Source organism: Hirundo rustica, chromosome 25 (genome assembly GCF_015227805.2).
Source record: "Hirundo rustica isolate bHirRus1 chromosome 25, bHirRus1.pri.v3, whole genome shotgun sequence".
Lineage (NCBI taxonomy): Eukaryota > Metazoa > Chordata > Aves > Passeriformes > Hirundinidae > Hirundo > Hirundo rustica.
In genome coordinates, this window is record NC_053474.1 from 2,242,160 (window position 1) to 2,266,069 (window position 23,910).

General features: G+C 54.9%; 1 protein-coding gene across 1 annotated transcript; it reads right to left on the minus strand.

The window, feature by feature from the left end:
* On the minus strand, positions 1-22,174 carry TFAP2E (transcription factor AP-2 epsilon). The gene is made up of 7 exons (XM_040086244.2): positions 22,148-22,174; positions 21,579-22,025; positions 21,222-21,273; positions 5,547-5,775; positions 5,213-5,331; positions 1,889-2,030; positions 1-1,361 (listed from the first exon to the last, which is right to left on the minus strand). Exons 1-7 carry the CDS (start codon positions 22,172-22,174, stop codon positions 1,073-1,075), a joined length of 1,305 nt encoding a protein of 434 aa, XP_039942178.1. The 3' UTR covers positions 1-1,072.
* Positions 22,175-23,910: the final 1,736 nt, after the last annotated feature.

Consider the following 23,910-nt stretch of genomic DNA (forward strand, 5'->3'; position numbering starts at 1 on the left):
GAACTTCTAGAGTCATGGTCATCACAGCCTAGCTTGTCCATGCTACAGTTTGGTGGATCCAAAATTTCATTCCCATTTCTAATGGCAGAAAATCCAAAGATTTTCCTCTTTCAAAAGAAAAAAAAAAACCCAACCCAAAACAAACAAACAAAAAAAGGCAAAACAAAACAAAACAAACCCAACTCAATTTGATATAAATAACTTGCACTGGACATTTTAAAACTTTCAGGTTTTAATTACACATAAATAAATATATACAGATTTCGAACAGTTCAGTTTGGCCTGGTTCAAGTTCTGCTCCTTGTGCTTTATTTATCATTATTACTAATTTTAGAAACTTGTGTGCTGTTATCTGTAGGTTGTGGAGTTTTTATTTAGTCCTGGGTTTAACTTCACCTGCCTTATCCCCGGCCGGGAGGGCGGCACTCAGGGGAGCTCCCCTCGATCCTGCCCTGGGACCAAAAATCCACGGCGAGTCTCAGTTTGAAGCTGTAAACAAAGCCTGGACCCGCTTTAAATCCACAGCAGTTCTGCCAGCAATTTTCCTTGGCCTGGCGTCAGGGCTGGGCTGTGGGTGGGGAAATGGGAAAGTTTCCTGTGTGCCTCAAAAGCAGCGGAGAAATCCAGGTAGAGCCAGGGCTCCGTCCCCCTGCCCTCGGCTGCTCCTGCTCTGGGTCTTGCACTGATGAGATTTTTGCTCTTTCCTCTCAGTTTATCAGCTGGAGCAAACTCCTGGAGCGCTTCAGGATTTCACAATGGGTTTTTTTAAAAAGCAAAATAAAATCAAATTGCACATGACTTGGCTTCCTGCATCCACAGTTACAAAAACAAAAAGGCAAAACCCCAAAGCCATCCGCCTGGCTTCTCTCAATCTCACTACGTTCATTAGCACTGCTTTCTTCTTAAATTCTTGAAGTCTTTTTTTTTTTTTTTTTCCTGTCGTTTCTTTGTTTGCTTCACGAGTTTTCCTCACACGCTCGTACTCAGTCCAGAAACCAGTGCACTGGGTCATCTTTCCCCCCGGAGCCCTCCCTGGTGCCCGGGGGAGCTCCCGCCGGGGGAGGCAGCGCTGTTATTTCCGATGCTTCACCTCTTTGTCTGACGCTTTGGAGTCCCCGGTCGTGTGCCCGTTCCCTGTGCTGTTCATGAATATTTTATCCAGCCCCTTGAGGGACTCTACCAGGTAGTTCTGGAAGGCGGTGAGGGCGGCGCAGATGGCCGGGCCCCCGAAGCCGTGGGTTATCAGGCTGAAATGAGTCAAACAGCTCTGGACTCCGGGCTCCAGGATGAGCGAGGGGCGGCTGTTCCCCAGCGGAGAGCGATCCTGGGCTATCAGGTCTGCAAACTCCTTGCAAATTTGCCTGAAAGAGAGAGGTTTGGTCACTATAACGTGCGTGGAGAGCTGCAGGACGCAGTGATAGAATCATAGAACAGTTTGGGTCGGAAGGGACCTAAAAGATCGCCCAGTTCCAACCCCTCGGCCGTGGACGCCAGAACTTCATCCAACCAAGCATAAAATGCTTTCAGGCCATGGGGTATCCACAACTTCTCTGGCTGTATTTCAGGGTTCTTTTCCTGCTCCCTGCCTGAACGGGCACCTCCCCGCTGGGAGCTTTTGGCTTCAGCCTGGGGAAAGCCCCTGGGTGCCGGACTGGAGCCGCTGCTGCTCCAGCTACTGAGGCAGTACCAAAATGCTCCCCGGGGCTGGGTTACCCTCTCCCGTGCAGGAGCAAACCCTTCAACCCATGCAGGCCATTCCCACTGCTGGGCACCTTCCTGCGGTGTGAGCCCACCTCTTCTCCACAAAAGAATAAAGTTTGGGGGCTAATGCTGCTCTCCTGGGCGGCAATACCGAATGCACCGGTGGCTCGTTGCCCTCTGGACTCACTTGGTAGCCAGCAGCATGTTTTTCCTGGTGTGGAGCTCCGTGGGGTCGGAGTGCTGCCGGCACAGGTACTCGGCCGCCGCCTTGGCCGGGAACTCCGTTTCGCAGACGTAGCCGAAATCCCGAGCCAGGTGAATGGCTTCACCTGTGACAGGACAGAGGAGCGTCAGCACTGTGCCAGCACCAGCGTGACAGGGAGCTGGGAATTGGGAACTGGGAACTGGGAACTGGGAACTGGGAACTGGGAACTGGGAACAGAGAACAACTGTAGAGCTTCAGCCACTCACTGTTGGGACTCAGTTCTGGTGGGACTGAGTTTTTCATGGAAAGAATAATAAAGTCCTGGAATGGTCTGCCCGCGGAGGTGGTGCAGGCACCATCCCTGGATGTGTTTAAAGGAAGATTGGATGTGGCACTGGGTGCCGTGGTTTAGTGCAGGTGTCAGGGCTGGGTTGGACTCGATGATTTTGGAGGTCTCTTCCAACCCACTGATTCTGTGATTCTGTGATTCCCTGTCTCAGTGGCCACACAAGAGCTCTCCCCACCTTCACCTCTTGCTGCAGAAACACCACTGAGTCTCTTATTCTCATCTGTAAGACAATTAGTCTGTGTGGCCCAAATGAGCCAGTGCCAGCTCTGAACAGCAGCTGGGTCCTTCCTTTACTCCCTGTTACAAGAGCATCAAGACAGTGCTGGCCTTGGAGCAGGGTAGGGTGTGACTCTGAGCACCCGCTGCAAAAGGAAGAATAGCAGAGGCATTTCTTACTTGGGAACATCCCCTGCTGCATCTTTCCCTAATTATTCCCAAATTTCCTGCTTGGCCGCTCCAAACTGAGGAGAGATTGAAAGGGAGACTGGAGGGTCAAAGAGCGACCTCAGCCCTGTGACTGCTGGACAAGGCAGGGCAGGAGGAAAGGGGCAGGAGGAAAGGGGCAGGAGGAAGGAGCAAGAGGAAGGGGGTTACATCCCCCACAGCCCTCGGGCTGGACGTGCAGGCAGAGTATCCATCACGCCGTGGAAATGCCCACCCATTGATGGAATTGATCCATCTCCAGGCGTCCCCGTGGAAATAATCAGAGCTGATGGCAATTGATCATGCCCAACACCCGAAATCCCGGTCGGGCAGGCAGAGCTAATTTGCCTTGCCCCCCTGCTGCTCACACGTATTAGGCCATCCATCCTAATAGCATTAACCCAGATCCCATCCCAGCCTGCCCAGACTCTGGAGCCCTGTCACAGGGAAGTGTCTCTGCTTCCCACATAACCACAGTACTTTCCACTTCATCTCCTCCTCCAGAGAAAGAGCAAATAAGGTTAATCTGAAGAATCAGAATTGCAGTTGTTCGTGTGTTAAAAAAACAGTCAGAAAGGAACGACTGCTGAAAAACTGATAGTGGGGTAATAAAAAAGAGCTGAGTGACCTCATGGTCAGAGCCAGGGCTGGAGTCAGGATTTATTTCTTCCATGAGAGTTTGAGTGGCTGCACATTTTAATGTCTTTTGAAGACAATTTGAATGCTGGATTAGAGAGGGACAGGGCACCCTGGCTTTAGTGTTACAGACACATTGAGCCAGACCTTGAGGAGGAGAGGCTGCAGGAGAGTGCACAGAGGACCATGGTGGGCGAGGGGGCATCAAGAGCCTGGCTGAGGGCAAACCTCCTTCCAAGAGCTTAGGGATGTTTCTGGACTGGAAATAGAGCCCTGCTGCTCCCCTGGGTCCAGGCTGGAGGTGCTCTCGTGGAGCCCTTGCCCCGAGAGAGGGTGAGTGCTTGGTGTACGTGGTGAGGACTCCCGAGGGAGCTGTTTGTACCTGGTGCTCCCTGGGTTCTCCAGGAACGTCCTCCCCATTTGTATGAGTGGCTGTGGGTCAGTGTAAGAAAAAAATATTTCACTAGCACTTGAAACCTCATCGATTCTGTCTTTTAAATAATTAGACCTCAGGAAGGCAGAGGGAAGAAAACAAATCAAGCCAAGACAGCAAACGTTCAGGAAAGAGTGTGTTTGGGGCAGAGGGGCACAGTTTGTGTGTGCTGGGCGATGGCAGTGCAGCAGCACCTTCCTCTGGGTGGAACATCCCCTGGTTCCATCATGCTTACAAGCAGGAGGAAATTAAATCCACTAAACACACATGGCACCACTCCTATTTACTATGAGCTGGGAAGCAGGAACCAAAACATCAGCAGCCACTTGAAATCAAACAGTACATTTCTTCCTTCCTTTCTTCCCTTCATTCTTTTTTTTTCTTTCTTTTCTTTTCATGGAAATCAGCCTTTCATTCAGCACGAGAACCAACTGCCCTGGGTAACAACCTCCGCCTAATGAAGCGGGTCATTTAATTTGCTGGCGACAATGGAGATGATTTTCTATTCAGGATCCGAAGGCAGCTGCCTGCACCGTGCCGGGCACGGACACAATGGATTCCTGAGCTCAGAGGGAGGCAGAGCTGTCATTCCATTTGTTTGCATCCCCGTGTGCTTTTCTCCCAGGATGCAGAGGCAACATCATCATTTCCATGGTGGGGAGAAGTGGGAGGGAAGTAACCGAGTTAGGCAGGGGCACCTCGCATGTCTGGGCAGGGCTCTGCCTGCCAGGGCAGCGCCTTCTCCATAGCTCTGAGGGCGGCTGCTACACACCTGAGCTCCACCTGCAAAACCTCAGAGCCGTTTGACATCTCCTTTGGTGTCTCACTCATTTCCTGGAGGAGGGAAGAACTTGGATACGGGGAATTTCCTTCTTACAGGCGACATGACACGGACCTGAGCTTGGGATTCTGCCCAAGGGCGGCGCGGTCAGGAGCACCCAAACTGTGCCGTAGGTGGGCACAGGGGGCTGCAGAGCAGCTGGGAAAATCCTGGCGGCTTTATTCAGGCCTTTTTTGTGTTTGGTCTCACAGAAATGAGGGATACCCTGAGCTCCAGCCGGAAGGATGCTCACAGTCCTGCTTGGCGTCCATGAGGAGGCCTTTTCCATGGGCCACATCTGATCCGACAGAACTGGCTGAGTTTTGGAAAGCAGACATGGAAGCGTAGAGTTCTAGGATGGTTTGGGTTGGAAGAGACCTTAAAGATCATTCAGTTCCAGCCTCCCACCCCAGCCAGGGCAACAATGCTCGGACATTTCCTTGGACATTGGCTGTCTGGGTTTAATTTGTGTTCTGCCTGCTGCCTTCCCAAGAGTCTGCTCATTGAAAAGGACCCATCTCTGGATCAGTGTGGAGACTTACACAGGGACATTGCCGTCCTCATTCAGGGATGACCACTCCATATTTAAGAGTTCTGGTTTGTGGAAAGCTGGAAATTAAGGGGATGGAAGTTTCAGACTCTTACCTTCCACCAGGGATGTGAGCAGGGTGACGTTGGCAGCTTTGCGCCTTCCTGCAGGTAGATTTAATCCAATTTTCTCTAACCTTTCCCTTAAACACCGACCCCCATTTTTTGATTTGGCTCTGAAAAGAGAGAACAAAGAGGCAAGATAAATTCCCACGTAATTCATGTTAAAATAACCATAACCCCAGCTTAAGCCTTGAGGGTTGAAAGGAAAGAACAAAAAGCAATAAAAAATACTATTCCTTAATGTACCACACACCAGAATTTCTCCTCTCTTTATCTGAGGTAAAAGCTGGTGCTGACCACGGATCTCAGGGCTCTTGGGGCAGCTTACCTGCGGAGGACCCCGCCGAGGAGAGAGGCATTGAGACACTCGGGGGGCGAGAGCCTCCTCTGCACCTCCCCGACCGTCACCTTGTACTTGGAGGTGGAGCTGAGGAGAGAGAGGCGGCCGGGCACGGAGCAGAAAACCTCGTTGGGATTCGTGACCCCTCCGATCAGGCCGTCTTTGTTCATGGACAGCGTGGAGATGGTGGTGCCGTTGGCCTTCGAGGGGATGGGCACTGGAGACAAGGGAGAGGGAGAGAAGAGGAGACCATGGCTGAGAGACCCAGACTCTCCAGGCAGCTCTCCAGCCCCTCCCAGACAGCTGGGATGTCTCATTAGTTCCTTCTTTTCCTCAATGAGAGAAGCGAGGTGGGGTGATGAAACTAAACTAAATAAAGGTTAAAGGAAAGGAAGAAGCCTGGACGCTGCTCTCACCTGCATTCCCTCCCCTCCCAGCCCAGCTGTAATTAAAGCCGAGGTTTGGGCTGGTCTTCTGGAAAGCTGAGGATTGTCCGCAGCGTTGCTGGCTGGACCTGTGGCCAGCTGCCCTCCCTGTCCCCTCTGGCTGCTCGTGGAAGGGGGTGGCCAGCCAAAAACGTGGCTGGTCCCGCTGGCCAGGATCCTCAATCCTGGGATTGCAGCTGCAGCCCAGCTCTGTGCCAGCACACACTGCATCCCACCAGGCAGGATCAACCACCTGAGCCAACACCTCCATTCCCTGCCCCAAAACCCGGGAGCTGCTGGGCTGGCCAAGAGCTGTGCTCCCATTCTGTGCCCACGGGAACCGGGGGAAAGAGTTTCTTTGCCTTCAGCCCTGGGATTAGCCCCACAAATAGCCGCAGCCCTAAACTTTCATCATCCCTGGCTTAAAGGAAGCTTGAGAAGATCAAACCTAATTAATCCAGCACAAACTTCCTTTTGCTTAATGGGAGAAAGTCAATTAACACAAGGTTAGGCAGGCACTGGTAACTGCAGCATCTCTTTGGGCCTACGGCATCACGCCAGGGCAAAGGGGCTCGGTTTTCCCATTTGTCAATCCCTAAGAAATGTTCTTAGACGCAGTAAAGGTTTATAAGTTAAAACTGTGGCTGAGACTTGTGTCAAATCTCATTGGCTTTGATGCTCTGAAATTAATAACCAATTTAACTCGGGGAAAGAAAAAAAAAAACCAAAAAGCAGGTTTTGAAAGAACCCGAAGATCACTTCAGCCCTGGCATTCTTTGTTTTCCTCAGGAACGACTGTTCCCCAGTCAGATGGTTCCTGCAAGTAACACAGCAGTGAATGCCATGATTTATAAAGGAAATACATATGCCCAAAACGAAACAGAAGCCCCAGGATTAACCAGGGAGGGTCCATGGACTGGATCTACGTGGGGGCGCTTACAATTGGCATATTGTAAATCCAGCTCAACGACTTGCTAGCACGGCAATAAAAAATCAGCACATGCTACATAAAAATGACTCATGTTTTAAGACTAAGGGATGAATGGAAAGGAGCTAAAAGACACGGAGTTTCCTCCCAGCACAAAACTTGCACAAAGTCAGGGAGCAAAGGGCGGGATGCACCCGTGCCCAGCTGGAGCCGGCAGCTGCGGTCAGCGTTTGCCAAGACTGAGGTTGGTTCGGGGCAGAACAAACACAGGATCCCCCTGAGACGTAGGAAACCAGAACTACTTCCAGGAAGGAGCAACTTCAAAGCTTTCTTCCACGGTCCCAGAACAGGTTAGGTTAGTCTCTAGGGGATCCCTTAAAATCAGGAGTCAGAGCGTGGTTCGCAAATATCCGTGCAGCGCTGCTGAGGGCTGAGGCCCTGCAGGGTCCCAGCGATGGGGCTCTGCTGCAGAAAGGGCCACCCCCAAACCCGACGGCCCTGGGGAGCAGGTGTTGCTTGTAGCATGGTGTGAAGAGCTGTTTGTCATTGGTTCTCTCTGTAACCCGGGTTGTATCCGGATACGTCGGTGCACGCCCGCCATCATGCCGTGGCCGCGCTCAAGCCGCATGCGTGGCACACCCGCGGGACAGCAGAGCCATGCAGGGACGGGGATCGTGCCTCACCACGCATCCGTGGGTGGGGAGGAGGCAAACCCAGCTGGTGCCAGCGGGACAGCACCGGAGCATGTGGAAAACTGGGCTGGAGAAGGGTTGGCTACAGCTCTGCGTTTGCCAGTCGCCCCACAGGCAGTGACGGGGAGGCACGGATGATGTTGGTGTGCAGCATGGAGACACAACACTTGGGAAACACACACTGGACATTTTAGGAATGATGCTATGCTCAGAAACAAAGCCCTGAAAGCTGTGCCTTGGAGCCGACTGCTGTGGAGGGTAAAGCCCAGCACAGCTCTGTGCCACAAGCAAACCAGCACTGAGTGTGGATTTTGGCATTGCTCTTCTGCCTCAAAGCCTCAGCCAAGGCCACAGCCCCGTCACTTTGGGCACGTGCAGGTGTGGGACAGGGTGCAGGTGTCACCTAGAGCTGGTCCCCTCACGGAGCTCATGGGATGTGAGTGAGGGACGGAGCTGAGCCAGGCCCTGGAGTCCTGCAGCAGTGCTTCATCCATTAGACAGCGTTGCCTCAATACAACAAGAATAAACAAAGCCACATTCGCCATTAATCACGAATTATTGTTGTTGAGCCTCACCTGCTGCTGTTTGCCTGGTCTGCTCTGCAGCTTGTTTGCCCATAAACATGCTGCAGGAGGGAGACAAGCTACCATTAAAGCCTGACAGCTTTGTTTCCTTGGCTTTTGGGGAACCAAAATTGTCTCTTGTCATCTGAGTAAACCAAAAGTCCCCCTCGATCTTCAGTTGCTGCTTTCCCGTTCCCGCAAGCAGCAGGTGATCGGAGCACCTGAGCCAGCCTGCAGACAAGAAGGAAGCGTGAGAGCGGTGCGGGCGCCCAGCGCGCGGCCGACAGCCCAACGCCCCGGCGCCGACCCCCTGCGCCCGTCCGAGCGCCGCCGCTGCTCCCACGGCCTCGTGCCCAGGGCGCATCCCGGCTCCAGCAGAGGAACGACCCTTCGGAGCGGAGACAGGATCTGCACCGTGAGGTTTGAGGCACTGAACGGCCCCGAGGTGAGTGCGGGGAGCCTGCGGTGTCGCCGTGCCCGAGTGAAGGAGCGGCCGGGCGCAGCCAGGACCTGAGACCCGCGCGGTAGAAGAAATGTCACAGCGTGTCACCGCGCTCGTCGTCCCCTCCGAGGTCCTGTGGGATCACCCGCTTTTGGCAGAGTAGGGCATCACCTCTCCTGCAGGGACCCGGCTCTCCCCCGGCTCGTCCCCCTGGCAGGCTCAGGTCCCACTCCTGACCACGGAGGACGGGTCCCAGGGATGCTCGTGCTCACAGCGACAGACCAACACGCCACAAAGGCTGGTGAGGAAGGGCTGGATGCTGGTGCCCAAACAAGTGCCCCTCCAGCCCTGCCTGGTGATGGGATGGGGTACCCCTGGGTCACCCCAGCCCACCCCAGGAGGCTATAAATGACAAGGCACAAGTGGGAATTTGGGTTGATTCAGCCAAAGGAAGGGAAAGAAGATTTCAGATGTTTAACAACTGCTCTGAGACTTCCTGGGGAGTGCAAGGTCCTCTTTGTTATCTGTTCTTATTATTTATCAATTATTATTTATTGATGCTTGATTGCTTCACTCTGCCCTCCTAAAGTGTTTGTTTGTTTATTTTTTCTCTTTTCTTAAACTGCCTGGCATTCCTGAGAGGGATTTTCCCATGGAAGCATTATTTATTCAGATTAATCCTGCTACTTCTAAATCAGCAAATCCAGGTGAGCTTGGCTGCAGATTTCAAAAACTAAAGCCCCTGTGAAGCACTTTGACCTGCCCTGGGGATGCTGCAGGTGGGCTGGACACAGGAGAGCGCTGGCACGGGTCAGAGGGGTCAGATCTGAAAGGGAAAACAGATTTTGGAATAAGGTTATGCTGGCAGACCTCGAAGGGCTTCACGCCTTGCTGATCCTCAGCCCAGTGCTGGTACAGCCCCAGCCACCAAAGCCATTAACTCACTCCTGACTCAAGCCAGTTCCTTAGTGCAGCTGGGGAAAATTGAGGCACAGAGCAAGGTAAATGATTTACCAGAGCTCAGGTACACGGGCATGATCTGTGTGTGTGCCATTCCAGCCTGTGGGAATGCCTTTCTAAGCAATCCAGGCTGCAGCTATTGCCCAGGCGTTGGGAAGTGCTGTGCTGCAGGCTGATTACAAACAGCCTCTCTTTTCATAGCTCTGGATTTTCTGTGGGAAGCTGTGAAATCGAGCTCTTTGTCACCACATCATCTCGGCTCCTGGAGCTGTGGCGATTTGGAGAAGGGCAGCTTGGCAGTAACAGGCAAACAGCAGAATCTTGCTGAGTGTGGGAAGGGAGATGATCCTCATTTCTTCTGTACCCCTCACAAGAAGTGTTTCCATCAGACTCAGCCTTGAACCTCACAGAGCGGGTGCCACTTTCAATCCATCGTATTCCAGGTGTGTGTGAGCAGCAGTGGAGAGACCCAAAATCCTGTGTGAGTTGCCTGGAGCAGGTACACGTGACTCCATCTTCCCTGTGAGCCACAACGTTTGTGATCTGCCATCAGAGGAGCCTTTTGTGTTGAGTCAGCTCTGATTTGTCTTTTAAACATTCCCTGTCGGATGATGAACCCCCACAACTGCATTTGCTGTGGCTCAAAAAACCCTGATGCAGAGAGAGAGTGATTTCAAACAAGTCCTGGTGTCCAAAAACACCGAGGGCTCCATTTCTTGTCTCCCCTGAGCTGGAGAACACCCTGCCTGCCTGGGGTTACCTCCTTGTGTCTGGCACAGCCAGAGTGGAACTGTGTTATGACACAAGACAAGCCACTCTCCCAGTTTGGGCTTGACTGTCTCCAGCAACAAACTGCAGATAATAATATAATAATGTCTACCTGGGAGGGATGCCGTGATACCAAATTAAAACTTGCCAAGTAATCTCTGGTGAGAGATTTCTCCAGGTGAGAAGGCCTTGGGTGTTGAGTGCAGCCAGGAGGAGTTGGTCCAGTGCCTGAGCACAGGATGTGATGATGCCCCTTGGAGCAGACAGGCAATGAAAAGGAAATTCCCATGAGCAACAGGAGCCCTGATACCTCCAGCGATGCCTCGGGTAGGATGGGATGTCACAGCCTTCTCTCGCTGAGGGTTTTTCAGGAGACAGCCGGGAGAAAGATATAACCAAGGCTGAAAGGATTGCTCGGCTGTGAATCCAGTGAATGGAATAATGAGCCTCATGCCTTCCAAGTGTCCCAAAAGAGAGCACAAAATTTCTGCCAATTCTGTTCTGGCTTGCAGAGGTAGGTCCTTTGGCTTTTAAGTTCGAGGTAAAAAGAAGGAGCAAAACAAACCCATTCTTCAAGGGCTTTTACCTAGAAAACCTTGGAGAATTTCCTGTTTTTTCCCGGTGAAATCCTGCACCAACCGATCCGCAGCCCTGCGCCTCTGCTTCCCCGTCCTCCCTCTCCCACGTACAGGCTGAGGATGCTCCGTCCTTCAGCTCCTGCATCCCTTCTGCCTCCTCACCTTTGTTCACCAGAGTTTGCGGCTGAAATTACCACTGTGATTCCTGGAAATGGACACTTTGATATGTAAATATTCCGTGAAAAACGTGCAGCTGCAGCCGGCCCCGTCTTCGGTGCGGGGATTGCCGGGAGCTGCGGGAGCCGGGGGCAGGCAGCAAACCATCGACTTTCGGGTGTAAAGAAAAAGAAACTTTGCCTACAAAAAGAGAAAAACCGCCAAGTACTGACTCGTTTCCATAGGAGAAATGTGCTGCCTGCTCGCAAAATGATTTGTAAGCAGGAAAATTTGTGGTACTTGGGCCGCTTATCGTGGTGCTATTTGTTGTGTTCCGTTTCGGAGCTCGGGGTGCTGTGAGGGGAAAAACAGGTCCAGAGGGAACAGGCAAATTGCTGCCCGTCTTTCAAGTCTGTTTTCTTCTCTCCCCAGATACACTGCAGGTAAATTCTCTTCCCGGGTAAGGCGGAATCCCTGGATATCGGAGCTTTTATTGCCACATCCCTTTCAAAGTGGGAGTGTGCTGCAGTTGAGGTTGCATTTTAAACAGGTATCAGTGAATCGCCTTAGGAGACAGCCTGGGACAAAGCAATCGCTCATCTTCAGGCACAACAGCGCTGTCTCCAGCCCCCCACCAAAGCCTCTTACCCCCGTCCCTCTCCAGGGCCTCGCCCCGCTCAGCTCGGCAGCCTCGGGCATCGCTGCGGGGCAGAGACCTGAGCCGCGCTGCCCGGCGTGGGGACACCTGCACCCTCCAAACCTGCCCGAAATGCCGAGGTTTCGGTTCCATGGCTCTGCAGGTGCAGCGATGACAGCCCCGAACCCCCCGGTTTGTTCCCTGCCCGGGGGTCCCGCTGCTCTGAGCAGCTCGGGCTGATGGATGTTTGTGCTCAGCCCCTGATGAAAAGTGCTGCGGAGGGGCGAGGGGTTGCTGTTGTCTTCCGGGAAGAGCTGTCAGTGAGCTCGTCTAACCTTCGTTTGAATGTCTCTGATGTAAATTATAAGATGGAGATACATATATAAAATATATCTGGATGTGGGTGTGAGCCAGGGGCAGCTGCTCCCGCCATCCCTTTAAAAACCTTTTTTTTTTCAGGGAGAAGGTGCTGCAGAGTTCAGCTGCTCCAATTTCCTGGTGTTTCAGCACAGAGGTATTTATTGATGGTCCAGGGAAGGAGGTCAGAGCCATCAGCTGTATTTCAAACGCACTCTGTAATTATCCTCTCTTCCCAGAGGGGATTATACAGGTATTCTCTTTATCTCCAATGCACAACCTGAACCAAGTCCCCGTGTCAAAGAGCCTCTCTAGGAACCACCATCATCGGCCTTTTCAAATGGAAGGATGGAAAGAATCTTGGTTTTATCTGTGGCTTTTCGAGATGGCAGTCCTGATAGGGAAATGAATCCCGGACCCTCCGAGGAGAGCGGGGATACAACTTCAAATTATTCCCATGAGAAAGCTGATCAGGAGAGGTCCCATGCCTATGCAAAGCTCCCATATTTAACATTTTGTTTCCCATGCAAATCCATTCATCAGGTTGGGAAAGAAATATGAAGTTGCCATGTGACATTAATTCCGTTTTCCATTCTGTACCTCTGTTTGATCCGGTGAAGTCCCAACCATGCATCACTGCAGGTGACTCCTGGGGAGCTTTGGGATGGATTGACGGAGCAGGAGGGTTCGGACTCTTCCAAATCAATAGGTACAATGGCTTTCTTAAGGGTGGTCCCTGCTCAGTACATCATGCTTTGATAGGCCAGCTGATTAAATATTAAAATTTACTCAGCCCCCTGTGCTCCTGCAGGACTCGGGAAGGGGATTAGAAAGTGCTTTGCAGTCGATAATTTCAGCTAAAGCCTTTTCCTGTTTCATCATTTAGGAGTGACTCGACCTCAAATATGCTGCTGTTCAGAATAGTTTGTCCGTTTTTTGGAAACTGCTCACAATTAATTTGTGGTGAGTTCCCACATGTTTTCTTTCCAAGCTTCATTTCATGGAGTGGATTCTGCTGTCTGGGGAGCCCTGATGTCACAGCCTGAGCCGAAACACTTCACTGGAAGGCACCAGACATCAGTGACTAAAATGTCCCCCTAAATAGTAAAACTCAGGTGTCCAAACCTTTGAAAGGAATGGATGAAAATTATTTGGGTTCTGCTTTTGAGTGACAAAGTGTTTGGAGATATTTCCTGCACTGTTGGTTGGAAGCTGCCCCGATGCAGCGACTTCATTGGAGAAGCCAGTTTAGTCTGGTAATTCTCATTATTTCCCTCTCCCTTCATTTTAAATTACTTTATCTGAATCTGCAGCTATGCCTTTCCATATCTTCCATATCTCCATATTAGAAAATTAACTATTTCAATTTTAGTTCAATTGAACTAATTATTTCAATTGAACTGAATAATTATTTAAAATTCAGTTCAAATTCTGCCCACACAGAATTCATGTTTCACGGCACAAACCAAGCAGGTTTAGAAACGGGAGGCTGGAGTGCCGAAGGATTTCAGCCAGAGGAATTGGAAACCCACAACTCTGCCTGTAGCATCAACCACCCCAAATTTGCTCCTTTAGCAGCACAAACATTTTGGCACCCAGCCTATGAGATCTTTATGTGTTTAAACAGTTTAATCCATTTTACAATGACACGCACGAGAGATTTTTCCCTGTGTTCCCATAGATGCACCTGAATTTGTGTGGCTGGGATCTCCACAAGCTAAAAGGGGAGAACAAAGCTGTGACATCGCGGTGAGCCGTGGCCGATCCCGTGGAAGCCGCTGTGATGTTCCTGTCTATTCTATTCTATGTTAGATCTATTCAGGTTGCTGAAGGGCAAAAGACCATTCAGCAAAGGTTAGACAGGAATAATAATAGAAAAAAAAAATCTTCCCTTCGTCCTGAGCTCGCTGCCAGCCCGTTGAGCTGGTGGGGTTTCAGTCAGGGTCTGACCGCAGCGACGTGAGCTGCCGGCTTGTCCAGGGATGGCTCTGGGGACAGGCGCTGCTCACCCACTGTCACGGCACAAAAGGCTTTTCCTTTTCCTCGCTCGGATGCCCTGGGTTGCTGACACCAGTGTATCGGTGAGACAAACCCTCTGGTGATGGTTTTTCAATGGTCTCTTGCTAACTGGCACTTTGTGCTGGAAACCTCCCTAAGCTCCCGCAGTGATCTCCCCTGCTCCCACCTCTCCAGCCCTGGGACGGTGGCTCTGCTCTCTCCCATGCCTGTGGCCACTTTGGGGCTCCCAGGGAGCCCTGGGGACACCGCTTGCTCCCTGGGACCTGTCTGACCAGTCCGGAGGGAAGAGGGCCTGACCCAGTCCCTCGCTCCCCGGCGCCTCGGCACGCTGGTGACTGATGCCAGATAAATGCCTGAGATGGAGGGTGGGGAGGCTCAGCCCGGCTGGAATCCCAAGCACGCACCACAGACACTGCGGATGGATTTTTAAGCCACGAAGGTGAACCTGCTCCCAGCTCCCCTCATCCCGCTCCAAGCCCCAAGCTCCTGCCGCGCTGTGTTTTGGGGTTGTTTAATTGCAATGAGCACCTTGGGTTCATTTCTAGCCATTCCCTCTCACTCCCGTGGGCTTCTCTGCCCTTTCCCCCAAAACCACAATGCTTTCCACCTAAGGGAAAGCAATACCTGGGCATGGCAGAGCTGGGTTGGGGACAAGCCAGGGAGATGAGAGCTGAGCACACAGCAGCTCCAAGCATCACATCCAGATTCGCTAATTGGTTCCTCCATTAAGAATTAAAATAAACAAACAGATGGAAGGACAGCAAGAGTGAGTAATTCCGTGGATCACACAGGAAAGGGTGGGATGGTTTGGTGGTTAGAGCGCGAGTCTAGGACTTCAGAGAACCTCATTTAGGCTCTTCAAATAATTAAGAGAGATTGCATACACTTTTTTTTCTGAGATCATGTGTCTTGGAACATTATTAAACTGGGAGGAATAGTCTGTGTTTGCCTCTGCTTTGCTGCAGGTTTAGTGTGACCCTGGGCTGGAGCGACATCGATGGGTCCCTGTGGGTCTTGGCTGTGTCTGTGCTGCCATGGTGTGCATCCTGCTGGACCAAGTGAGGCAGATACCTGTGCTGTCACACAAATTAAGGTCTTGGCACCACTTCCTTTGAAGGAGCAAACCCCAGAGGTGTCACCTGGCCAAGGCTGTCCTGCTGCCAGCCCACCTGTGGATGAAGTACCCCTGTGGGAACGATGTGACAGCAGCCACCAAACTGTAAAAATACCTCACAGCCCCCAAAGTGAAGGGAAGGGTGCTCCAGAGCAAGCCCAACATGTCTGTGCTGCTTGCCTGGTGCTGTCCATGGAGGAGCCTCACCTGGGTTTTCCTCCTGGAGCAAAGGTGCTGCTGCTTTGGCTCAAACCACACGCCAGAAAACAACCCAAGCTGGCTTCCCTGAACCTACCCTTTAAGAGTGGCTCTTTATTTCTAACAAAGAAAAAAATTTCATTTAAAAACATCTAATTAAACAGTAAGTCGTGACAAGGTACATGAAACTTGGAGATAACACATGCCTGGGAGGCACTGGGGAGGTTGAGACAAAGCCCAGCGCCTTCACCGGTACCCGCGTGTGTTATCTCACACGAACACACACCTGGGCTTATCCTGGCGCAATTATAGGGCATTAAAAATATAATTTTAAATGGAGGAATGGTGATCTGGATGCAGTTCAGAGCAAAAACTTTCTTTTAAGTTCCTCTGTTTGATTAGTAGGTGTTCCTGCCGCGCACCGCGAGCGCGCGAGGGGGAAGCGCCGGCGTCGGGAGGTGCGACTGCGTTTTGAGGAAGGCTGCTCTATCTCCCGGTGTGTGCGAGGGCTTGTCAAAACTTTAAAGCATTCGTGAGCAGCGCTAAGGCAGCAAAACTTTCCAGTCAAGACCTGGCTTGTCCCAGGTGAGCCCCTTCTCCTTACTCAGGCAAACTACCGCTGCAGATGGAGCTGCAGAGAGCCGGGGGGGCTCCCCAGAGAGCCCAGCACCCTGCGGCTGACTGAAAGCCAAGTACCTCCACCCACGGCCCTGGACAATCCTATAAAAGCTGTGTCTTCACGGCCCCAGGTGTTTTACAGGATGACCTCATTTATTACCTTGCTCGTCACAGGAAATGATGTTTATCTAATCTACCATTCTTTCAGGATTTTTTTTTTTTCCCCTTTGCTACATCTGGCTTCTTACGTTTCTTACAGATCAATTCCTCCTTGCACCAAAACAAAGGAGAAATGGCACCGCTGCTGTCATGCCAGTGCCCCAGTCCCACCAGCTTGAGAAGAAGCCAAGAAGCTTCAAAACCTGGAGCTCGCGTGCGGTGGCGAGTGGATCTAAGGATCTTGGGCTTAATCTCCCTCCTCTGCCGCATTCCTTAGTAGTGACAGCTACTTCTTGCAATATTCCTGACTGTGGGCTCTGAGGCGCAGCTTTCCATCTGTCTGTCCAGTATCCAGCCAAACAGGTCCACATTCCTGAGCCAGAAACGCTAGCACTGCCCCTCGGAGCGGCTCGAAAGCCTCGGGTGGGAGTTGGAACCAGTCACAAACACAAGGGAGGGCGGCAGCAGCCAGATCCACAGCCACGAGGGACAGTGGCAGGCTCAGATCCACAGCCACGAGGGACAGTGGCAGGATCAGATCCACAGCCACGAGGGACAGCGGCAGGATCAGATCCACAGCCACGAGGGACAGCGGCAGGATCAGATCCACAGCCACGAGGGACAGTGGCAGGATCAGATCCACAGCCACGAGGGACAGTGGCAGGATCAGATCCACAGCCACGAGGGACAGCGGCAGGATCAGATCCACAGCCACGAGGGACAGTGGCAGGCTCAGATCCACAGCCACGAGGGACAGTGGCAGGATCAGATCCACAGCCACAAGGGACAGTGGCAGGATCAGATCCACAGCCACGAGGGACAGTGGCAGGATCAGATCCACAGCCACGAGGGACAGTGGCAGGACCAGGTCCCACCGCCGCAGCACAGAGCCGGGGGACGTGCGCTGCGCACGACTGAGTGCCAGTGTGAGCCCACGCTGGTCACACCCTGCTCTGTCTCTACTCCGGGTTGTAAAATGCCACAGCCAAAACTCGTGCCCGCGAGCGGGTGCACCGGCCCCTGTGGCTCACCCTGCTCCCGCTGCCACAGGGCCCCAGCTCAACCCCAGCCCACGGCCGGCAGGACCCGGGGCTGCTCCCGCACCCCAGCGCGTCCCCAGGTGCCAGGGAAAGAGATTTCTATTTTTCTTTGTAATAAAAAGGCTCTCTCAGAAGCTTTCTGCTGATCCAAAAAGGATGTGAAAGCAATAAAACCCCTCCTTATTTTACAACCGAGCTGCAGGATTTTTTTTTTTTTTTGCTACTGAGCACAACGACCTAATGCTTGATTTCATAACCAGAAAGTCGCACCCTGCGCCACGAGCTCGGGGTTTGCTGAATTCTCAGTTTTATATCTGGGTGTCTCACAGCCAGACCTCGGAGGTTGTCCTGGGCATCTAAACAGCCGGGCAGCAGGTGAGTGGAGCAGAAAATTCCTGAGCTGCCGTAGACTAAAGCAGCCAGAGCCCCAACTAAACTTTTTCAGAGCTAATTTTAATGTTTCCTAGTCTAATTATCTTCCTGGTCTTATATAAATGCTTGGAAGGAAAAGCAAAAATAATAATAATAATAATAACAACGACAACAATAATAATAACAAAATAAAACCCCCAACCACAAACAAAACAACAACAAAAGAAAGACGTGGAAAACAATTTCTGAACTACTTTCGTAAAAAAAGGGAGAATGAGCAAACAAGGGTAAAAGATATTAATAAATATTCTACTGCCCTATCCAAAATATTATCTACTCAATTCCTGAACAAAATCTGTCACCCCGTTTGTCACGGCGGCACGGGGGGAAAAAGACTCATCCTCCGTTTTTCAGAGCTATCACATCTCTCCCTGCTCCAAGCGAAGTCCCAGCTCACACACCGCGCCCCACAACCAAACTGGATCCCCTCGCCCGGGGGTTTCCCGCATCACCCGGCGCCTCCAGCCCTAGGGATCACCACGGCGATAACGAACTGGGACCAGTCCCGAGGGCAAGGCTGGAAATGGGTATTTGAACTCCTGTTTCCAGCCGGGATCTGCCTCCCTGAGCTGCACCGGCCGCCGGGACTGCGGGATGGGGGTCCCGGAGCGGTGCCCGGTCTCCCTGCTGGAGCGGATCCCCCCTTTTCCTCTCCACTTGCTTAATTCGGGGTTACTTGCAGCCAAGGATGCGGAGCGCTGCCCGGGAAAACACTCGGAGGTGAGAGGGTGGCAGCGCACAGCGTCTCCGAGATGCCCACAAAAATCCCTGGAATTATATTAACGGCTGGAACCGTGGAAGTTTATTTAAGAAGGAAAAGGAAGGGAAACAGACACGCGGTCAGGGATGCTCCCACACAGCGCCCCGAGGCTACGGGCAGCATCTTCCCCACGCGGGGACCCGCGGGGCCGGCCCGTGCTGGGGGGACATCGGCAGTGACCCCCTTGTCGTGGGGATGGCCCCAAAATTCCGCGATACGGGAGGGGACAGGCTGCGGGGACAGCGCGGGGCTGCGGGCTCTTCCCTCCCGATCCGAGCTGTTTCTGACCGGGGATTAAATGCAACTCCAAGGACGGGAGTTAAAAGGGAGATTTGGGGATTTGGGGCAGGTAATTAATATTTTGTTGAACCAGGACAAGAGTATCTCGGCGATTAATTAGGCGAGATAAATCTGTGTTCACAAGCGCAGATTTCTATCAGGTTTCTGTCCGACGGCCATTCCGTCAGGAATTCCAGGATTAATCGGTATTTGGGATCTCGGTGCGATTTAGGACAAGACTGAGGGGTTTTAGGCTTTGCCCTCGCTGCCTTCAGAGAGGGGATCCTCGAGCCCTGCTGCCCAGCAGCCCCCTCCGACACTTTCTGCCCGGGACCCGCCGGGAGCTGCCTCAGATGGTTTTAATTGAATTTTATTTTTCCTGGGGTGTCGTTCACCCGCGGGGGCCCGGGCTCGGCTCTTGGGGCTCCAGGACACAGCTCAAAGCTGATAGAGCCAGCGGAGTGAAAACGACCACATTTTATAGACTCAAAAAAAATATTAAATAAAGCCGAATATAAAGGAATTTATTCCCCGGGCCGCGTGGAGGGCAGAGGCGTTTGATCCGGGACTCCCGGCTGCAGCTTCCACAATTCCTCCGATTTCTTTTGAGCTGAACTCGCCGGTTTGGGAGCTTCCAGGGGCAGGGGAAGGGGAGCGTGGCCATCGGCTCTCGCCATCCCCGACAGCGGGGGTGACAGAGCGGTGCCAGGACAGAGCCAGGAGCCCCCGGCGGCTCCGTCCCGCCGCTTCCCGTGTGGCCGCCCAATTCCCCCCACAAACACGCTCTTGGCTTTGGGTTTATCGATTTCTCCAGTGAAATCGGAGCTTCGCGCTCCCAAGCACAGGGATAATAATAGAAAAAAATAAAATAATGAAAAAGAAGGCAAAAACAGGGATGGAAAAATATAATAATATTAAAAAAAAAAATTAAAAACCCAAACGAGAACAGGCGTGGAAGAACAACTGTCCGTGAGCACAGGGATTCTGCTTGAGCTTTTTGCCCCATTCCCACCTTCAACCGGAGAGATTAATTTTTTCCTTTTTTTTTTTTTTCATTTTCTTTTTTTTTTCCCTTTTTTTTTCTTTCTAAGACTAGAGCACTAGAGAAACTCCAAGGGCAAAATCCAGGCACTAAACAACGACGAATCCTCCCGATAGGAGCCAAAAAAAAAAAAATTCTTTTGGAAAAGGGAGGGGGAAAACCCAAACTATATATAACTATAACTCCAACCCAACTTCCAGACAAACATTCCCGCTGCGGGGTGTTTCCCGAGGGTTCCGGGGTGCTCCTGCCCGGCCCAAGCCGCGGAGGTACGCTCGGTGCCGGCCCATTCCTTCTTGCAACCATTCCTCAAGCCCGAATGTTTAATGAAACTCCTCTCCAGCGTTCTGATTAAAGCTCAATTAATGCGGGTCATTAATGTCCCGCTGGTTGCCGCGTGTTCCTAGAACAGCCTTTTTTAGGGAAAGGGGAAAGGGGAGCGCCGCTCCCCCCGTGAAACGACCGGGGGCGGCTGGGGAGGAACCGCACGATGGGCTGGATTTCCGTGCAGTTCCCGGGGATCGGCTACGGCCGGGACCAGCACCGGGACTGCAGCACCCACCGGCCCGCGTTACCCGCTCGCAGCGGGGCTCGGCGGTTAAACGAATCCTTCCCATGCACGCATTGCAGTAAAGAATCGCGGGGAGAAGGCAAGAGCAGGAATATTCCATAGCAGCCAACATCCCGAGCTGGACGCTCCCGGGGCTCCCTCCTCGCTCTCGCAATGTCCCGGCAGAAGGTTTAGCGCAGAAATATTTTAGGGAGTTGAGCTGTTCTACCCACCGGCTGGTTGGGATGTGAGGGACAGAACCGGACCCGGGAGACATCGGGGGTGAAGCGGCACCTCTGCCCGCATCCCCGTTCCCTCGCCGGTCCCGGAGGGGAAAGCTGTTCCTTCCCTCCGGTCCCGGAGGGAATCCCCGGTTCTGGAGCCGGGTTTTGCCGAGGTGGGGAGCAGCAGCACCGGCCCCAAAGCCGCGGCACTTCCCGTCTCCGTTAAACGCGTCCTTCCCTTCGGTACCGGCGCCGCCGAACGGGCCCGATCCGCCGCGGCCCGGGGCGGTGTGAAGCGGTTCGATGCCCGCGCTGCCTCCCCCTCCGCCGGGCACGGGGCTCCGGGGGCATCGGGAGCTGCCGCCGAGCGCCGCCGGGGCATCCCCGGGCTCTCAATGCAAACCGTACGCTGCCGCCGGCGGGACGGGCCGCGGGGCTCCCCGACAGCAGGGTCCGCCCGTCCGGGCCCTTCGGTACCGGGAAGGAGCGGCGGCCGCGGTACCGCCCGAGGGAGAGCAGCGAGGGGACGGATGGGCTCGCTGGCCCGCCGGAACCAGCCGCTTTCGTTTTAGTCTCGCCGGGGCCAGCAGCGAGCCCTTCCCGACGGGCGAGGCGCAGCCCCGCGGCAGGGCGGACGAGGGGGGACCCGACGCTGGGGAGCCCCGAGAGCAGGAGCGGGGCCCGGTCCGGTGCCGCTTCCCGCTGAGCCGCCGCGCTCTTACCTTTCTTGATGACGGACTGATCGAGCAGGTTCATCCCACCGTCGTCCACGGCCTGAAAGCACCGAGGAAAGAAAAAGCCGTCAGCCAGCTCCTGGCACCGGCTGCTCGCGGTTCGGGGACGCCGCGGCCTCAGCCCGATCCACCCGCTGCCCCCAGAAAGATTCCCAGAAGGAATTCCGAGGGCACGAGCAAGCCCCAGTAATGGGAATCCCCGGCCCGGTGTTTCTGCTTGCCCGGGGGTACGGAGAGCGTGGTGTCTGAGAGACCCCGGTGGCACAGGCAGAGTGATCCGGCCCGGTACCCGAGCAACCAACCCACCCCGGGCACCCTCCCGGTGCTCCCGCCGTCCCCCCGTACCTGGATGTCCTCGAGGCCGTGGTGGCCGAGGCCGTGGAGCCCCAGCGGGCCGTCGGCGAGGCCGTGGCCGCCGTCGGGCAGCCCGTGGAGCAGGCGGGGCACGGCGGGGTACTCGCGGCGGGGGTCGAGCCCCAGGGCTCGGTGAGTCTGCGAGAGCAGCCCCGGCTCGTCCTGCCGGCCGCGCTGCGGGGGCCAGGCCGGCTGCTGGTGCTGGTGCAGGGGGCTGAGAGCCGCGTACGGGTCCGCCAGGTGAGGGTAAGCGGGCTCCTGGCCCTGCGGGTAGGGCAACGGCGGCTGCGGGTACGGCGGGGGGAAGTAGGGCGGCTGGAAGTCGGCGGCGGGCGTGTGGCAGAGCGGCGGCGCCGAGCCGTAGGGCGCCTGGTTGAGCGAGGGCAGCTGCGGCAGGCGGGCCCCGGCCGGCGCCCCGGGCAGCCCCTCGGAGCGGTCCTGCGGCGGCGAAAACAGCGGAGGTGAGGTGGGCACAGATCCCCGGCCCCAGCCCCTAACCCCCGTCCCGTCCCGTCCCGTCCCGTCCCGTCCCGTCCCACCCGTGCTCATCCCGCACTCACCATGCCCGCGTAGCTGTGCACAAGCATCGGTGCGGGCCCGCGGCAAGCCCCGGGCGGGCCGGGCCCCGGGGGTGCCCCCGTCTCCGCCCCTCTATCCCGCCGGAGCGGCGTCTCCCATCGCCCGCCCGCTCCTCTGCGCCGGCCCCGACTCCATGCACGCCAGTTATAGCGGCGGGGGCGCGCCCGCCGCCCCGGGAGCGCGCGTCAGAGAGCGGGGACGGGGACGCGCCGCCCGCTCCCGCGGGGCCCCGACGGCTCCCGACAGCGGGAGCTGCGGGACAGCGGCGGGAGGCGGCCGGCGCGGGGGACGAGGGGCACCCGCCGCCCCCTGGGAGCGTGGCTGGCGCTACCCCCGCGCCGTCGGGCGGCCCCGGTCCCGTGTGGCACGGTGCAGCGCACCCTGCCCCCGGTGCCACCCCGGGACCCCCCGCCCCGGGTCCCCCCGCCTGAGGGTCCCGTCTCGGAGCGCCTCGGGCCGCAGCGGGGAGCGAGCACCGAGGGTCGGGAGAGCCCACGAGTGCGGGCGGGCTGCGGGGCCGCGGCGATGCTCTACGGTTTGACTTTATTAGCCCGAGCCGAGTGCTGAACCCCTCCAGGAGAGCTGCGAGGGCCCCGGCGGCAGCTGCGACCTCCCGTGAGCGCGGCTGGAGCGGGGCCCGGGGCCGGTCCTGCCGGGAGAGCTCGGGGCTCCTCCCGGGATGCTTCACCCTCCTCCCCGACGGGGAGCGGGGAGCTGCATCCCGAACTGGTGACAGCGAGAAGTGTCTGGGGGTGCTGCGGGCCTGGCTCCCTGCCCGCAGAGGTGGACGGGAGGACGGGCGCAGGGTGCAACAGAGCCTGGGGAAAACGAGGAGCACCGACGGGCAGCACGCCTGCCTCTCCGCCCTCCTCCATCCCTCCGCCTCTCCATCCCTCCCTCCGCCTCTCCATCCCTCCCTCGCTCTCTGTTTGAGCCCTCCCTCCGGGGCAGGACGAGGCGGGCCCGCGACACCGGGCACCGGACACCAGCGGGGCGAGCCGGGCAGAGGGGAAAGCTCCGCCACCGTCTGAGTGACCCCAGCGACATCCCCCCCTCGCAGGTCCCACGGCGGAGCGGCGATGCCCCATCCGCACACACTCACACTCTCGTCCGCTCTCACACCCCGACACGCAGCCACTGCCCCCGGACACCGCGGTCGCAGCTCCCCGCGGCCCACGGGCGCCGTGGCCGGGCGCTGGGGTGGCATGTCCCCGCGGGTCCCCGCGGTCTCACCGTGCCACCCGCAGGGTGCCGGCCGCCCGTCGCTGGGCGGGAGGTTCCATTAGCAGCGCGCGTTTTACGCGGAGCAGAGCGCAAACCCTTCACCCCCAGCTGTTAACGCGCCGCGCCGTGTGATCGACATCAACAAACACAACCCCTCGCTGCAGTTAATTTAATTCCACTCTTCCCGCCCCGAGCTACGGCTCCCTTCATTTTCATTTTTCCTCTGAATTCCCACAACTCAGACCTCTTTGATTTCCAGGTTTAATTAACAATGCTCATTAAATGAATTTTTATTCATTTCTTTTAATATTACCCTGCCACCTGTCTTTAGGAGGCAAGGGCTGATCGTTTATTCTAATTTATTTCTGTTAAAGATGGCATTTAAGTGTGGGAGGAGGGATATGCAGAGGTATAGAGGGTTGATCCATTCAAATCTCTTCATCCCCCTCAAATGCTCTTCAAGGACGCTGCTCCTGGAAGTTCTGTATTTATTTTCCACCAGATCCATTTCATTTGCTAG

Coding starts and splice junctions, on each gene's coding strand:
- TFAP2E (XM_040086244.2), bottom strand. CDS start 22,174: ATGCTTGTGCACAGCTACGCGGGCATG. Junction 21,274..21,578: donor ACGGCCTCGAGGACATCCAG/GTACGGGGGGAC, acceptor CGGTGCTTTCAG/GCCGTGGACGACGGTGGGAT. Junction 5,776..21,221: donor TCAGTCCGTCATCAAGAAAG/GTAAGAGCGCGG, acceptor CCTTGTCTCCAG/TGCCCATCCCCTCGAAGGCC.